The 19,081-nt window shown below is 34.2% G+C and overlaps 1 protein-coding gene across 1 annotated transcript; it reads left to right on the top strand.

Annotated features, from left to right (window-relative positions):
• Nucleotides 1-1,356: 1,356 nt before the first annotated feature.
• Nucleotides 1,357-4,483, top strand: LOC145584947 (auxin response factor 18-like). Its single transcript, XM_081641732.1, has 3 exons — nucleotides 1,357-1,650; nucleotides 1,892-3,021; nucleotides 3,426-4,483. The coding sequence occupies exons 2-3, from the start codon at nucleotides 1,948-1,950 to the stop codon at nucleotides 4,185-4,187; spliced, it is 1,836 nt and encodes a 611-aa protein (XP_081497858.1). The 5' UTR covers nucleotides 1,357-1,650; nucleotides 1,892-1,947; the 3' UTR covers nucleotides 4,188-4,483.
• Nucleotides 4,484-19,081: the final 14,598 nt, after the last annotated feature.

Genomic DNA, 19,081 nt, shown 5'->3' with positions numbered 1-19,081 from the left:
TTTAAGGACGGAATCTCGAGTAAAGTATGGACTTCTTGGAGTGCTTGAGGGAAGTATTGTGAGAGAATAAGGTAGGCTAGTGTTTAGGCTATAGCATAGAAAAGAGAATAGAGAATTATTTGATGCCCCGAACTGCAGAAAGGAAGGGGTATTTTGTAGAGGAAATGAGCAGGGATCACACGAAACCCTAGAAAAGATAAGAGCAGCCGAAAAACCCTAATTGGGCATCGTGACACGATGTGTGTACCGCGACACGATATTGGACACCTTGTCACGGCATAGTCCACAGTGGCGCGGTACAGGATACCGTGTCACGGTGCACAATTCTGCCCAAAAAGCGTCTAAATTCATTTCTAACCTAATTCTTAATAATTAATTCGGTATTTTTAAGTGTCGTTTCATAGTTCCGGGCTTATATAGGTTATTATTCATTAATCAGGCTCAATTAATAAATAATACGAAATGATTTAAAAAGGTTCAGGCCAAAATATAAATTGGACTATGCATTGACTAAATATTAGGACTAATCCGTTGACTATTTTGTGAGCTGTGTTTGATTGAATATGGGTTTAAGCACTTCCAATATTAAATACTCGACTCAACCAATAATGGCGGTGAAATGTTGTTCATCATCGGGTTTGATTTAGGGAAGACATTTTTAGGTGTCTACACTCGTTTCCATCAAACCGTTTACTACTCGAGTCATTTACAAGCCGAACTGAATTAAAGCTGCATAATAATAAACATAAACCGAACAAATAATAATTTGAACCGTACCGAACCGTTCTATACCAAATTGAAACCGAAATGACAAATCATTTTGATAGTGCTAGGTAAAACTCACACATTTACATGTTTTTTTAAAAAAAAATAAATTTGATTGTGTCTTATATTTCGCAATGGAGAGTGTTAAATAAAAACAAAATAAAAAATAACTATACTTATACTTTCTCCGTTTTTTTTAATATTGCACCACTTGTCTTTTAAGGAAGTTTCACATATATTGCACCATATCCATTTTAGGAAAAGAAATTTTTGTGTTCACATTATAAATATATTATATACCCTTGCTTTTCAACCCTTACTTTTCATTTTGAGTATACAATCACATGAGCAACTTGGTATTTCTACCTTTCTTTCTCATTCTTTTTTCCACTACCAAAAAATTTGTATCAAATCCTTATGGTGCAATAATAAATAAATGGAGGAAGTATTTATATTTATTTTAGCAAAAATTGTGCACCCGTGGTCAACCCAAAAGCACTCACCAAATACAACCTTATTTTGGGATCCAAGGAATATACTATAAAAATAAGTACACTCACACGCACTCTTTCCTTACTTTTTCATGTCAAACTCCCCCAATCTCTCTCTTACTCTTACTTTTCCCCCTCTTCCACGGTACTTTCTTGTCGGCATTCCCCAACTAAAATCTCCACCTTTTTGCAGTTAACCTCTGTCCTCACTTTCTCTACAAAACAGAGATTCATTCTTCCTTCCTAAATATTATTGCTTCTTTTACTTCATAATAAATCAGAAAGATTTTGCATAAATTAGATTCTCTTAAATTCCTACCCTTTTTTTTTTTCTCTTTTATCCAAGATTTTATTTTCCCCTTTGTCTACCACTTTTGAAGATCTTGAGACAGAGGTACCGTACTTTTGTCTATTTCCTTGATTTTATTGGCTAAATATCTCTGGTAGCTTCTATTTCCTTGATTCATTTTTTTGCTTATTTGTTCATTTGGGTAGTCCAGATGAACAAATGAGAATTTTTTTTTTTTTTTTTTTTTTTTTTTTTTTGTGTGATACATCCGGATGTATAAGGAACCTATTTTACAAAAAAATCCAAACTTATTTAATTTTGTACTAATTTTTATTTTTGATTACAGGGTTCATTAAAGAAAAAAAAAATCAAAGAAAGGGTAGGTTGTAAACTTGGCATGTGATGATTAATGTGATGAATCCCAGCAAAGAATCCATGAAAGAGGTAGAAAGTTGTTTAGATCGTCAGTTATGGCATTCTTGTGCAGGAGGTATGGTCCAAATGCCAGAAATAAATTCCAAAGTAATTTATTTCCCACAAGGTCACATAGAACATGCTCAAGTTAATAGTATTGATCTCAAAAATTACCCAAAAATACCCCCATTAATTCCATGTAGAATTTCTGGTATTAAGTACTTAGCTAATCAAGAAAATGATGAAGTTTATGCAAAGATTAGATTAGTACCTTTAAGAGGAAATGATTTTGATGATGAAGATGGGTTTATTGGGAGTAATTATGATATGGAAGGGTCAGAAAAACCTGCATCTTTTGCAAAAACATTGACACAATCTGATGCTAATAATGGAGGGGGCTTTTCGGTACCGCGATACTGTGCTGAAACTATTTTTCCTAGGCTGGATTATTCAGCAGAACCCCCAGTTCAGACTATCCTTGCTAAGGATGTTCATGGGGTGACCTGGAAATTTCGGCATATTTACAGGGGGACGCCTAGGAGACATCTTTTAACAACTGGTTGGAGTAATTTTGTGAATCAGAAGAAGCTTGTTGCTGGGGATTCGATTGTATTCCTTAGGGCGGATAATGGCGATTTGTTTGTAGGGATTCGGAGGCCTAAGAGGGAGATCTTACATTGTGGTGGATCTTCCTATGGAGGAGGATTTGGTGCTTTTCTTAGGAGTGATGAGAATAGATTGGCTCGAAACTTCAAGGGTATTGGGTCTAACAGTGGTAATGAGAAAGTGAGAGCGGAATCTGTGGTGGAAGCTGCTAATCTTGCTGCTAGTGGTAAGGCATTTGAAGTAGTTTACTATCCTAGAGCTAGTACACCTGAATTCTTTGTCAAGACTGGAGCTGTGAGGGCGGCGATGCAAGTGCAGTGGTGTGCAGGAATGAGATTTAAGATGGCATTCGAGACTGAGGATTCATCTCGAATCAGCTGGTTTATGGGGACTATTTCTTCTGTTCATGTTGTTGATCCTATCCATTGGCCTAATTCACCTTGGCGCCTTCTTCAGGTACTTGTTTATTTCATGATTCTCTGCACTCCCAAGTTTTTTTCATAAATTTGTCTATCATAGTATGTCTACTATTAAGATATGAAATTTAAGTAAAAAATTTAGGCTTTGAACAATAAGATTAAGCTGCTGAGCTGAGTTAGTTGATTGAAATGAAGTTTCAATGTGATGGGGTTTACAGAAGATAAACTGAACTTGCTCATTATTGTAGAAAATAAATCAAATCACTTATTTTGGAATCTAGTTTAGTTACGACTTTAATAATAGAAGTCTGAAATCTCGAACAAGAAATTGAAACTCTGCAGTGTCAGCATAGTCTTGTTCTTTGGATGAATCGTTGTAATGTTGAGATATTATATTTCTTGTTCATACATCTAATGTCTTGGTAAATTATGACTTTTCAGGTTGCTTGGGACGAACCTGATCTACTCCAAAATGTCAAGCGAGTGAACCCATGGTCGGTTGAATCAGTGACAAACATGCCACAGATCCATATGTCTCCATTTTCGCCTCCTAGAAAGAAGCTAAGGCTTCATCAAATCCCTGAAATCCCTTTCGCTGACCAACTTCACATGCCAGCATTTTCTAGCAGAGCCTACGGACCTAGCGGCTCGTTATTTGGTTTAGCAGAGGTCCCTGCAGGTGTACAGGGAGCCAGGCATGCCCATTTTAGACAATTTTTGTCAGATCATATAAACAAAGTAAATTACTCTAGTCTTCTTTCCAATGGACCCGAGCTGAAGTATCACCACGGTGGCTTCCCAGCAAAAAAGCCGGTAGTCAGGGAAAACTTATCATCATTCCTTACAATGGCAACTCTCCAAGAGAGTCCTAAGGAGAATGATATGCCAACACCGAAGTTTATGCTGTTTGGAAAGCCCATTCTAACTAAGCAGCAGATTTCCGAAAGCTCTTCCAGTGATTCCGCAAGAACTGCATCAGACAGCAATGCAGACAGGATGGGAAACTCGTCTGATGATTGTAACGATACATCATTGAACAAGTCCTCTGGTGAAGGATTTCCCTGCAAAGTTTTCATGGATTCAGAGGATGTTGGCAGAACTCTCAGCCTTTCGGCCCTTGGTTCTTGTGATGGCTTGTATAAGAAGATCGCGCAACATGTTTGGCAAGGAAAGGTCCTAGAAGCCGAACAATGTGCTCTCTAGACATCTCAGCCTAGCTTATTGTCACGGCTAAATCACCACTTAGCTTACTGTCAACATTTTTGAAACAAGCTCTATGATGTGTAGACAGCAGCATTTTGTGGTTATGAATTAATCTCGCGTTTTTTTAATTTTCTTTGGGGATACTTATAAGTTATCAGTCATGTATTTTACTTCAAAGGCGTAAAAGATATCGAATCTGCAAGTCGTTTTGTAAAGGAAACGGCTCCTATCCATTTCTGGGTTAGTGACCCTGAAATGGCAAGGAGCCCATTCCGCACCTTAATTGTCAAGAATTTCATAAATGAACTCTCTTATTGAAGTTTAAATCTTTGCTAAATTAGTTCATTATGTTTTAAATACATGAATTATGAAACTGCCGGTAATTTAATGATTAGTGTTGCTAAATACATGTAACTGATTAGCTTTTACATTATTCAAAATTTTAGGACCTACTCCGATTTACTAAAAACAACTGAACTGAGCTGATTGGAGCTGAAATGGAGTGAGATGAATAGTTTATGAGATAAAAAATTAGGAATTAAACTGAACTGAAATTAAGCTATATAGAACAGGCCCTAATCTTGCTATGTTTAGCCTCTTAGTGAGATTTGATCCCACAAGATGCATATATTTCCATTTGATCAAGTCTTACTTTTTAAGAAAGAGAGTAGTGTACGTTCAGTACGTAGCTTTGTCACTCTCTTCGATTTTTTTTTTTTTTTTCTCTTCCAATTTGAAGTCTTGAGAGGTCGATTCTACGGAGTAATTGGCAATAGAATCTTGTAATTTAATAGAATCCAGTAGTTGCATATACTAGTATTTGCATTTGAAGTCCCACTGTTTAGTCTCTTACTATCTCATACTGTTTTTTTTTATTCATTTGAGTTTTTTTTTTTCCACTGTTATACTATCTCCGATTTTTTTTAGTTGTAATTTTCGAGTATTATTTGTAAGATATAAAATATTCCAAATTTGCAACTAAAAAAATCGGAGATAATATTTTAAAATAAGCAAAAAAATATTAAATGAGTAGAAAATAACATTATGTGCGCCTTTCACCCAAGTGTATATAAAATTGTCTAACGTTAAACAAGATGACTAAACAAGGAAATACGAAATGAGTAGAAAATAACATTATGTGCACCTTTCACCCAGGTGTATATAAAATTATCTAATGTTAAACAAGATGACTAAACAAGGAAATACGGAGTATTAAAGTAAGTTAAATTAACATTAATAACACAAATCAATGAGTTAATTTGACACGTAAAATATACTAGTATAACATTTGAGAAAATATTATCTATCACCACAAAACACTAGTTAGTTAGATCTTTAAAAATACATATGCTTTGTATATAAGCTTTTTTATTCATTTGAAACAATATACTGTATATATAAGGGTCTCTTCTTTTCAGATTATTTTCGTTTCATTTTAACTCAGTTCAGCTCAATTCAGTTCAGCTCCAATAAGTTCAGTTTAATTCAATTCAGTTTTTAATTTTCTTCTCTTATAAAATATTCATTTCAGTTCAGTTAAGTTCAGTTCAGCTTAGTCAATCAGAACAGGCCCTAAGCCTTTAAAATATTTAATACTGGCAAATTAGCAATTAAGGTAGTATTAAAAAGAATGGAAAGATAGAGATTTAGTTAGCGCATTCCAGTGAGCGATAGTGAGATATGTTGGAAATTGACCAAAAGCGGATGATAAGGCATGAGATGCGGTAAGGTTGTGCTGTTGATTTGCTCGAAGGTCAAATTCGCCAGCTATAAAAATAATTATTAAAAGTCAGCAGCGCACCTGCAACTTCAATTACCAGACGCAAACATTTGTCAATTCTATTCAATTGTCTACTTCTCTACGGACTACGGAGTATTACAAACAACACAACACAACAATCTACATCTTATTCCAACAATCTTCACACGTGGGGCACTTCATCCTCTTGGTCTATTACGTTACCATCACTCTCTCAACTCTCCATTTTTTTATTAAAATTATAAAATAAAATAAAATAAAAACATTAATTTAATGCTAAGCCTATTAATAATACTGACTTGAACTATAATAGATCTAAATAATGCTTGTTTGATTGCTTGAACGCCTTAATCTAATAACTAGGGTTGGCTATCTGATTCAAGATACAGATTTTTCAGAAGGTCACTCATCCGAATAATACTTTCAATCATTGTCGCTCAGATCATGTTAAGCGATGTAACAAAGTTTTATACTAGCTATCACTCGCCTACCGTAACCCATATCTTTTATCCAGTTTTTGGATTGACAGCAAAAAACCCTACTAGATTTGAAGTATGAAAAATTAAAATTGTTTCGCGATGGAAGGAGTGTCATTTATAAAATACATTAGTGGTAAATTTATGTGTGGTTGAAAGGTATTTTTTTTTTTTGAATTATTATTTTTTTAATTTTATGATTTACTATAGGGAAATTCTCTCTGAGTCTCTGGTAATCACGAACTTTTATTTTTTCTCGCTGGTAAAGTCTGAAATTTTTTATTATCAATTACGAATTAATATTATTAAGCCAATGGTAATATTAATGATAATACAACATTATTAAATGATTAACTAGGGTTAACCTTGGTTAAGTAACAATGAATTTACATTAATACCTTTCAAAATATTTAAAAACAAAAAAATAAAAACTCTAAACCCCCACCTAACCGACAGTCAGCCACCTGAACCACCACCGTAGAGACCACCCAAGAAACCCCTTCCCCTGTTTCCCCTCTTTCTCTCCCCTTATTACTTTCACTCTCCTCCACATTGCCCCAACTACCACCAGCGCCACCCACCTGAACCGTTGCCGTAGAGAACACCTAAACCACTCCCTATCCCTCTTCCTTTCCTTCCCACCTCCTCCCTTTCCCTACTTAGAAAACGCCCCTCCTCGAGTTTTCAAAACATCCGACAATATGCCATGGATAATTAGTACTAGATTCATGGTTAGCCATTGTCCAAATTAATCTCTCCATAAAAACAAACCCCTACAAATCAAAAAAATGCTAAGTGTAGAAATGAGCATTTCATCCAACATAATCAGTAACAAATGGGAGGATCTCCCAAACGAAATCCTTGAAATGATTGCAAAACCCCTTCAATCTCGTATCAACGTATTTCGATTTTGTGCCATCTACACTTTGATAATCATTCTCCGGCGAATTACAGGTTGTTAGCCCACTCTCTACCAAACCATTTCTAGGTAATAGTAGTTTTCAGAGGACGATTAACTTGGTGGATTTTCGATTAATTGAGTTAGATAGAGGTTATCGTTCTGAGATTGAAGCTTTACGTTAATAGAGGTCTTCGAGAAATTCAGGTGGATAAAATCGAGTATTTGGGTGTTTGATTCTTGGGACAGGTTTTGGAATTGATTGATTGTTGGAGATTGGTGAAATGAGAAGTTAGGGATTTGTATAGATAGGTTCATTTTCGAAGATGTTATGGACTTTGTGTCTTTGTTAAAGGAGGTGTGCTACCATTGATGTTGGAAGAAGGAAAGAGAAAGGAAGAAAGTCAGGGGAAGGAAGAAGGGGGTCATTTTTGGGGTATTTGTGTCTTTTTGTAGTCTAGTAGCTAAACTATGGTTAAGGATTAATAAATTGTTTAACTTAAATTATCATTTTCTTAGTAATATTAATTTGTGATTACCATTAATAATAAAAAAATTTCAGACTTTACCACCGAGAAAAAATAAAAGGTCGTGCTTACCAGAGAGACTTTATCACCGAGAAAAAATAAAAATTCGTGAAGTGATACATTTGATTTTGACACACATACTTTGCTATTTCTAATAAAATGAGTATGATATTGTTCTTTTCACTTATATTTGTTTTTTTTTAATTACTTATTAATTTATTTATATTTTTTTTATATTACTCCATTGTTGATACATTTGATTTTGACACACATATTAAAAAGGTTGATAAAGACCTAGGGTCTGTTCACATTTACTAAAATGAGCTGAACTGAACTGAACTAAACTGATTGAAGCTAAACTGAACTGAATAGAGCTAAAATGAATATTTTAGGAGAGAAGAAAATTAGAAGCCGGACTTAAATGAATTAAATTGAACTTATTGGAGTTGAACTGAACTGAATTGAACTAAATTGAACTGATTGGAGCTAAACTGGACTGAAATGAAATTAAGCTGAAATGAACATAGGGGTGAAAAGTTCGGTTTTCGGTTTGGTTTTTGCCCAAACCGAAACCGAACCACCATATTTCGGTTTCTTGATTTTGCAAACCACACCGCACCACTTTAGCTTTGAAACCAAACCAAACCAAACCACCTAAATTTCAGTTTTCATAAAAAAAAAAAACAAACCGCACAGAATTTTCCTATCAAGTATCATAAACATCAAATTTTGCAAAAAAACCAAACCAAACCACACCAATCAAAACCGAACCAAACATAACCAAAACCACAACGAACTAACAACCCACCCCCACCTATAACCTTAACCCACAACCGAAACCAACCCAACCAAACCCCACCCACACCAAACCGAAACCACCACCACCAGACTTTTACCAAAACTAATGTAATTTACCAAAACAATTCAAGCACATCAAAAATTACTAGAAATCATATCATATTAATGGATTTATTAAAAATTCCAAAAAAAAAAAGAAAGAAAATTAAAAACAAGAAAACATACCTTTTAAACCAAAAATGACCTTGAATTTCATCTCGAATTTGGTTTAAAATGGTCAAATTCAACCACGAAAAACACTAGATCTAGAGTTTTCATGGTCGAATTTGACCATTAAAACCTTCGGTTTGGCCAAATTTCGTGAATTTTGTTACGAAAAATCGAAAACCTTCGTTTTGACCATATCAAAACTTTGCTTTGATATGAAAACCTTCGTTATGGAGCGAAATTAAAAGAAGTTTGTGACGAAGAGGAGTAGTGGCAAGGAGAAAGACAAGAAAGAGGAGTAGAGGCAAGGAGAAAGACAAGAAAGACAAGAAAGAGGAAAAGAAAAGAGGAGAGAGAAAGAGCAAAGAAGAGGAGGAAAGGAGAGAGAAAGGGCGGAAAGAGATTGTTGAATGATAAGGGTTTTGTTTTCCTTTATATACTAGGGTTTTTTGGGGTTGGGCCGAAATATCGGTTTGGTTTCGGTTTTTCATTTTCCGAAACCAAAACCGAACCACATAATTTCGGTTTCTTGATTTTGCAAACCGAAATCGAACCACTTTTAAAAAAAAAAACCAAACCATATTTGTTATTCGGTTCGGTTCGGTTTTAAACCGAGTTTGTTTCACCCCTAAGTGAACAGGCCCTTAAAGGAAAGGGAAATAATCATAGCACGCTTACCTTCAATCTTTTGCTAAATGGATAACTTTACCATAAAAGAAAAGTGTCAATTAAAAAAAAATTAAAAAAATAAAAATCTCAAATAGAAATACACTTCATCAAAAACATAGGGAACCTATGAAATTATTAGTAAAATTATCATATAAAATACTTTTGGAACCAAAAAAAAGTGTGTTTTATCTCAAAATTTTAGTCATGAAAATAATCTTTGAAAAACATAGAGAGTATTCTAAAAACCAAAATTATGTCAACAAAAGGATAACGAAGAAGTTTGACTTTGAAGTTCAAACTCAAGAGGCAAGCATGGAAATTAGGAATAGCTGATCCTATGCCGCAATAGCTGGCGACAATGAATCACTGCCTAAAATTGTTTCAAATAAAAAAAAAATAGTTAGAAAATCGAAAACGGAGAAAAGAAATTAACGCGACATTAACACAGCATTGGGATTAGCGTACAGCTTTGTATGGTGATTACCACAGGAATAATGATGAATTAAGTGTAGTCTTTAAGAGTTTGTCGGTCTTTGACTCACTCCTTATGTTTTTAAAGTGAAAAATAAGGGGATTCTGTATAAAATCAACGAAAATAATTCATATGGAACTCCGTATTTGTTTTACTACTAGTAACGTTCTCCTTCATAAGGACTATTGAGCTTTGGTGAGGGCGTTCAATCGACTACCCGATAGTGATTAGCAAATTCCTACCGTCACATTTTTTAAAATTTTGGAAAATTTTGGTTCTAATCTTTTGAGCTACTCTACTCTGTTGAGCCCTATTCTACTCTGCTGAAATATGCTTTCGTTCAGCTTAAATCTGCTATGCTTTGCTCTCTTAAAAATAATAATTAATATTTCAATTAGGCTTATTTCTTTTGTTAGTTCGTGTACTAAAGATTGAAAATTTAGGATTTCATCGTTTCCGAAATTATCTAGAAGGCCATATGAGTTTTTTCACCCAAACAACTAGGGGTGTCAATCGGGTTTTCGGTTCAGTTTTGGGTTCGATTTATCGGTTTGTAACAGGTCGGTTTTTAACGGGTTGGAATTATTAACGGGTCAGTTCGGGTCGGTTTTAAATAATTCCGGGTCGGTTTGATTTGGTTTATTTTCATTACTGTTTCTTTTCGGGTCGAATTCTAATCGGGTCGGGTTATAATTGGTTTGGGTCATAATCGGTTTGGGTTAAATTCGGTCGGTTTAAAAACGGGGTTTGTCAGTTTAAAGTGGGTTTTGGGTCAACACATATCGGATCCTAATCGGGTCGAGTTGTAATCGGGTCGGGTTGTAATCGGTGCGAGTTGAACTTAGTCGGTTTGACAACTAGTTTTGCCAGTTTTAAACGGGTTTCGTTAATGTATATCGTCTAGTATATCCTCAATATTCTTTAATTAGTTATTCCAGTAGATCATACGGAGTATTAATTAGTTGTTTAACTTTAATGATTTTAAGGATCAAATAACAATACCAAATCTAGAGTTAGTTTTTGATTTAGATTTTTAATTTTTTTAATACAATATAGTGTTCCATAAGCCATTACTCGTTAGAGGACGATACTATTGTAGCATAAGAGTTTCAATGACATTTCCAAACCTTTTCAATATAAATACTTTATAATTCAAATTGAACCCTTTTGTTTTACTACTGATAAAATATACCAAAAAAAAAAGAAAAAAAAAAATTCTACGGTCATAACGGGTTACGAACTTACGGATTATAAACGGTTCAGTTATAACCGATTACGGATTGTAAACGGTTCGATCATAACTTATTACGGGTTATAAACGATTCAATCCTAACCAGTTACAGGTTGTAAACGATTTGGGTTTATCGGGTTTTTGTCGGGTTTAAACGGTTTCGGTTTACAATGGGTCGGGTTGCTATCGGGTTCAAAAGTACTCGGTTCGGGTTGTTCTTGGTTTCGGGTTGTATCAGTTCGGCTTGATATCGGGTACGGTTCATTAACGGTTCTCAAACATTCGGATCGGTTCAGTTTCAGGTTTTAAAAAATCGGGTCGGGTCGGTTTACGGTTTTAAAATAACAGGTTCTTAGCGGTTCGGTTCCTTTTCGGAACAGTTCAAAACGGTTCGGATTCACCAGTTCGGGTCAGTTTTTGATAGCTCTATAAACAGTGGATCTCAAGCCGAATTAGTGCTAACTCACAGATTGTATTGCTTCGATGAAATTTTTTTATTAACGCGATCGTTGTTCGAATCTGTGTTGTAACTATTTGTAGGGTGATTTGTACTTGTGTTGGAATTTTCGATTTCCTAAAAATTGTTTGTAAATCTCGTTTGGCTATATTTTATTAATAAGGTTCTTTTTCTTCTCGTTAAAAAATTATTAATATTTAATAATAATAATCATTAATATATAATAATAATTATTATTAATATTTAATAATAATAATTATTATTTACAATATTATTAAATAATAATTAATATTTGATAATATTAAATTATAATAATAATAGTAATAATAATATTAATAACTTTATTTGTTTTAAGATATAATAATAATAATAATAATAATAATAATAATAATAATAATAATAATAATAATAATTCGTCTTTTCTTTATCTCTTCGACAATTAGCATTGTGGAAATCGCAACAGGGAGATCACACCTTTGCTTGGCTTTAGGCGGTTCCTATTTCAGGGTTAGGTCAGACGATGAACGCAAAGACTTACCGATGTGTGTTGTGCTACTGGTTGGGTGTTCCAATGTTCAATGTCTAAACGATGTGCTCTGCTTGTTCAATGGTTTTTACAGGGGATATTTTTAGTGATCACGTGGTGTCATGCGCTGGTATTGTGGGTATCAAACATCGGCATAATGTTGTTCGGGATACACTTGTTGATATTTGCTATAGGTTTGGGATTTCAGCGAGAAAGGAGGTTAACATTGGGTTGTCTAGAGGGAACGACGGTGCCCTTAGACCTGTAGATGTGTTACTTTATTCCTGGGATTGTGGTCGTGATGTCTGTATTGATTTGACAGGGTCTTCTCTTTTGACACAATCTGGGCTATCTGACTTTGTTCCTGGACGAGCTATGGATGATGCAGCAAATCGGAAACGGGTCAAATATAATTCTAGTTGTCGCGCAATTGGATATGGATTCGTTCCCTTCTCCTTTTCTTCACTTGGGGGATTAGACAAGGACGTTATTGCGTTGCAGAAGCGGGTTCAGAAGTTCTCGACAACTCGGGACATTGGAGTTCGTTCAGCTGCTCATATTTTTACTAGTATATACTTTTCTATAGCTAGAGGAGTGGGGGCCCAGATTGTATCTCGGCTTCCCACTAATTTTCTATAGGTTGTATAACTATATCTGTTTTTGAGATATAATAATAATAATCTATCTAATATATATAAATAAAGTAGGCATTTTTCGGGAGCATTTGGCACGCCACATAAGCAAATGTATTTTATTGAACAATAAAAAATTAGATTTTTATTTTAAGGAATTTTGACTTTTACCACCTTCAAAATACGACTTAATTGATTTTACCACCTCCACAAAAAAAAAGATTTATTTTACCACCATATAAAAAAATAAAAGTTGGCTTTTACCACCAATCACCTCCAACTAACGGATTCCGTCCATAAATCCGTTAGTGGGGCCTACCTTGCACACGTGTCGCCATATTATTGGGCAAATTTTTAAAAAAAAATTAAAAAAAAAAAATTAAAAAACCTAAAACTACCCCAGCCACCACCACAGCGCCACCCCCGCGCCACCGCCGCCTTCCCCCTAACTCACCACAGCCCTCCCCGAAACCACCACCCGCGTCGCACCACCAGCCCCAACCCACCTGAACCCTCCCCCTCCTTTCCCGCAACCATATCGCCCCCAAAAACGGCCAAACCCAAAACCCTCGTCCCCCCTAAACGGCCACGAATCCGGCCTTAAAAGGCCGAAATCGGCCGGTTAAGGCCACTAAGCCCCAAAATCGGCCGATTTCGGCCATTTGTGGCCAGATTCGTGGCCGTTTTGGGGAACGAGGGTTTTGGGTTTCGTTGTTTTCGGAGGCGACAGAGTTGCGCAAAAGGGAGGGGGAGGTTTCAGGTGGATTGGGGTTGGTGGTGCGACGCCGGTGGTGGGTTTGGGGAGGGAAGTGCTGGGTTGGGGAGAGGGCGGTGGTGGCGCTGTGGTGGTGCACGGAAGATCGGGGAAAATGAAGAAGAAACGTCAAAAAGGTGGGCCCTACTAACGGATTCATGGACGGAATCCGTTAGTTGGTGGTAAAATCGAATTTTTGGAAATTTTGTTGGTGGTAAAATAAATCTTTTTTTTATGGAGGTGGTAAAATCAATTAAGTCATTTTTTGGAGGTGGTAAAAGTCAAAATTTCCTTTATTTTATTTTAGAATTAAAAAATTCACTCACCATCTAAGCAAAAGTGACGAATAAGATTTAAGAATTGGAAAAATTGATGGGAATAATCCCACCTTTTTGAGCGTTGGAGATTAATAATCCCACCTTTGGGATTTTTTTTAATAATCCCACCTTTATACCCAATTCGCTGGAAATAGTCCTAATCGGTCATGTAACCTGTTATAACAAGTTACATGACACGTGGCGGCCTGTGATTGGTAAAAAAAAAAAAAAAAAATTTTTTAAAAACTTAGATTTTCTTAAAGAAAAAGAAATTAATAATTAAAAACAAAACCCACCAATTCCAGCCACCATCCCCGCCCCTGAATCCGTTCCCCTGCCCTGCGTCTCCGACCACCCTGCCCTCAGACACGACGCCGGCGACAACGCCAGCCCTCCCCCCTCCCTTGAACCACCTAAATCACCAACCCCCTCCCTCACCCACGATTCCACGAAACCCAGGCACTTTTAAACCCCCCCCTCACCGTCACAATTCCGGCCGCCAAACTACCACCATGCCTCCCTCCTCTTCACCTCGCCCCTTCCCTGTCCCGATTTCGGCCTTCTTCTTCTGGGTCTGGTTTGGTGGGTTTCGATTTTTCGAAAACCCACCATTGGGGTTGGGCTGGCTGTCATCGGCGCGGTGGTTTCATGGTGACGATGGTTTCAGGGCTAAACGAGGTGGTGGTTCCGGTGGGTTTGAGTGGTCTCCCCTTCCTCCGTCCCGATCTCGGCCTCCCTCCCTTTTCCCCGGCTTTGATTCAGTCCGATTGGTGGGTTTTCGATTATTGAAGGTGGTTTTGGGTTTGGTGGGTTTTTGATTTTTTGAAGGTGGTTTTGCGGTTGGGTTGGCTGGGGTGGATTGCAGTACGGTGGTTTCGGGTGCGGCTAGTGGTGGCGGTGGTTTTGGGTCTGGGTGGTGGGGTGGGGGTTCTGATGTCTGGGTTTGAATGGTGGTGGGGATGGTGGTGGCCGTGGTGTAGCTTAGGTGTTTTTTTTTTTTTTTTACTTTGTTTTTATTTTTATTTTTTTTAATTTTGGACAAATCAAATTGTGACACCTGTAAAATAAACTTAATAAAAAAAATTACCTCTTCAACCGGTTACTGGTCACCCGGGACCATTTGAACGGATTGATATCAAAGTGGGATTATTAAAAAGAATCCCAAAGGTGGGATTATTAATCTCTAACGCTTAAAAGGTGGGATTATTCCCATCAATTTTTCCTTAAGAATTTTGCCACATAGGTAAAATCAACCAGTAGTGATTTTTTTTAAGAACTAAAGATTATCTTTAGATAATAAAATTTTAAATATCAAAATTTACAAAAAAAAAAAAAAAAAAAAAAAAAAAAAGTACTTCGCAAATGAAAATTTACAAGGAAAAAAAAGCATGATAATTTTTCAAACAAAAAAAAACAAAGTATGATTATTTGGTGAAGGCTTTTATCATGTAATCATCAAAATTAAAACATGATAATTTAGAAATATATATACATGTGTATAATTTTATAAAATATTATCAAATCATATTATCTTACAAAAAGATTAAAAAAATATTATGAATACAAATTTAAATTGAAAAAAATAAAGATTATTATTGTTATTATGATATAAAAGAAAAACACAATTAAAAAAAATAATTAATCCTTATACATGATCTATATTTTAACAATATTTTATATTATACACAAATTAAAAAAAAAAAAAACGTAAACACAATATGATTTTTTTAAAAAGTCACAATTTAAAAATATTCTTTATAGGTCTTATTTTTTTACAAAAAAAAAAAAAATAAGATTAGATTGAAAAAGAATGATAATATTTATGTTGAAAAGATATGATTTAATATTATAAAGCTATGATTTTTTTTAATCTTATTATAAATTGGCATTATTAATATAATTCACATGCACCACAAAAAAACCAAATAATATTTCGTACGTAGATAACCATTTTGGGATTTAATATTGTTACGAGAAGAAATAATATATCATATTTCAAAAAAACAAAAAAAAATCTTTTTTCAAATGGATTCATAAAAAATTAATTGCTCTTTTTAGGTATAACGATTTATAAGATAAACAAATACAAAATAAAAATAAAAAAAATCAATATAAATATAAAAAAATATTAGATAAAAATCCATGCATCGCACATGCTTATATCTAATTATATAACGAATGAGAGAAAATTAACGATTTATTTTAAAATAAAAATATAAAATGATATACTATTGAATTGAATAAACTAACAAATTTTATATCACATAAATACAACAATTATTTGTTTTAAGATATAAAAACAAGCTTTGCATCACACGGGCTTCATCTAATAATAATAATAATAATAAAATCTGCTCTGCTTTGCTGAAATATAACCCCTACTCTACTGTACTCTGCTCTGCCTAGAAGCTCAAAAGAACATGAACCTTAGTAGTATTATTAAATTTAAAATAATATCACTGGATATATTAATGAAAAATTCAGAGCAGTACCAATTACACTAGCAAGTTGCAAGTTGCAATAGTACTTGAAAAATTACCAGTGTTACTCTACAAGATCCCAGTGAAACAACAACAATAACAAAACCTTACTCCCAAAATAATTTGGGTTGATTAACATGAAACATAATAAAGAAACGTATGATTAAAGAAAAAAAAAACACAGAAAGATAATTAGTTGAATGACTTTGATAAAAAAAGGTGAGTAGAGTGAGAAAAAGAATATTACATTTGTTTCAAATTATTTACAATAGACATATAATGTGAGTACAGTACAAATTATCTAATCATTGTAAACAATATAAAGCGGACATAGTATTTATTTATAAATAATTTAATATAAATTTAGTTAATAAGTATTAGTGGACTCCATTACATTAACAAATGCATCATTTCCGGTTGATATATATTATGTAGGTGTATTTAATTTAGAAGGACAGTCGTCGGATCAAACACCTTAAATTAAAAAAGGCCTTATTAAAATAAATTTTATAGATATAGGTTTTACATAAAATAAATCAATTTTATAAGGCTTTTGAATAATGATTAGTTATATTCCAAAAGGCTTATGGAAAATTTCACTAAAATTCACTAAATTATGACTCATATGCTCAAAAAAATTATATGACATATTTATAGTGCACTGTTAAGATAATTTTTCTTATTAGATTATCAGTCCTGTTCACTTCACCTTACAAAAATAATATTAAGTAAAAATAATTTCACTTCAGTAAAAATAATTTCAGTTCAGCAAAAATAATGTCAATTCAGTAAAATTCAGTAACTATAAAAAAGAAATATAATAAAGAACCAGTAAAAATAATTTCAATTCAGCAAAAATAATTTAAGTTCAGTAAAAATAATTTCAGTTTAGTAAAAATTATTTCAGTTCAGCAAGAATAAGGTGAAATGAACCGGGGCTTAGTTTAACTAAATATGTGCTTACTCATAAAAGTGTAGTTTTGATCTAATAATATTACCATTGAAAATATAAATAAATAAAACATAGTTACATATTGAAGGATTTATGTTTTCATCAAGAGCAATTAGTAGATATATCAGAGATCACTATTATGGAGAAAATTAATTCATTCTTTTGGGTCGTCATTATCTATTGCTAGATATGATAAATGATTTTTGGGTTGGTCAAATAGTCCAAAGTCCAATAGAATAGATCCTATGAGGTCAAACACAAGGGTATTGGATTGAACAAGTATGAAGCCCATTAATGAGCCTCGTGAGGTAATGACAAGTCATGTAAGTTGGAAGGCTAGAGTAGATTGGATTGAATTAGGAGTTTGGGCTTCACATGGACTCTAGTTATGTATGGGATATATAAATAGAGTCCTTGCCTAGGTTTCAAGAAGAAGTCACAATTAATCATATAATGAATTGTGAAGCAAGACAACCACACTCCCTAACCCTAATCTCTCTCTCTCCTGTCTCTCCTCCTCCATATTTGTACGATACGGACGTAGACAAGGTGGTGGCCGGTGGTGATGTGGTGGTTCGTGGCTCACTCATTCCTCACTCTCCGTAGAAGGTAGATTGTAGATCTCAATCACAACTAACTAGCATTAGTGGAGGTTCGATCAATTTGTGTCCGTGAACCAAGTAGAGGAATCACGTTTGGGGTTCTAGTTCTCCTATTTTTCTTGTTCAATCACACGTGGAATCACGCTTCAAAGGTACAATTATATGTTCTTTATGTGTTGTGCATAGATCTTGGTTATTAGATGCTTATGAATATGATTCATGCAATTTTGCTTAGAGTATCTAAAGTCCTACATTGGTATCAGTTAGCCAAATGCATGTACACATATTGATATTAATTCTTTGCTGTCCATAAATTTTAATTCAATTAAAAGGGAGAATAATTTAATTATGGGCAATTATTATTTTAAATGGTGATTTAATATATGTAATCCTTAAAAGTGTTTAATTTTGCTCGAATTTAGCCTAACAAGGACTGAATTTTTCCCCTTTAGGTTCAAAAATTTCAACCCCCTAAACCCTAATTTCAAAAATTTCGAAACCCTAACCCCCAATATTTTGATTTTGTGTTTTGGTTTTTGAATTATTTCGATTATTTTATGTTTCATGAATTTAATTTAATTGATTTCATGTATAAATTATTAATTTTGCATGATCAATTATTTAATTTAAATGTTAAATTAAATTGGGAATTAATTTCATGAAGAACCCTAATTTTGAGATTGAATTGATTTAATTTTAAAATTAATTGGACCAATTTAATTTAATTATAACAAGTGTTGTTTGATAAAATTAAAACTCAAAAAAAAAAAAATTGGGGTTGTTTTGGGCGGCAGTCGCGGCTGGGTGGCTGCCACCGATGGTGGTCCAAGAAGGAGGGTGGGGGAGGGTAGCAAGTCCAATCAACAAAGGCAGCAATAGCAGCACCGTGCAACAATTGCGTGACACTACTGCTGATGTTGTGCGTCGTTGCACAACAGCGTACACCTCACAGTGTACGACCACCGTGCTTCGGCTGGCCACACCATGGTGGTTGGCGCATTTTTTTTTAAAAAAAAATTATTTTTATCTAAAATTAAGTTTTTTTTTTTTTTAAAAAAAGATTTTTTTTTTTTTTTTTTTTAAAAAAAAAAAATAGATTTTTAATGATATTATCCCATAATTATTTTAGGATATAAT

The sequence above is a fragment of the Chenopodium album genome, chromosome 16, assembly GCF_948465745.1.
Source record: "Chenopodium album chromosome 16, dcCheAlbu1.1, whole genome shotgun sequence".
Taxonomy (NCBI): Eukaryota; Viridiplantae; Streptophyta; class Magnoliopsida; order Caryophyllales; family Amaranthaceae; genus Chenopodium; species Chenopodium album.
Note: the sequence above shows the minus strand (reverse complement) of the source record. Positions and strands in the feature narration are given on the sequence as shown.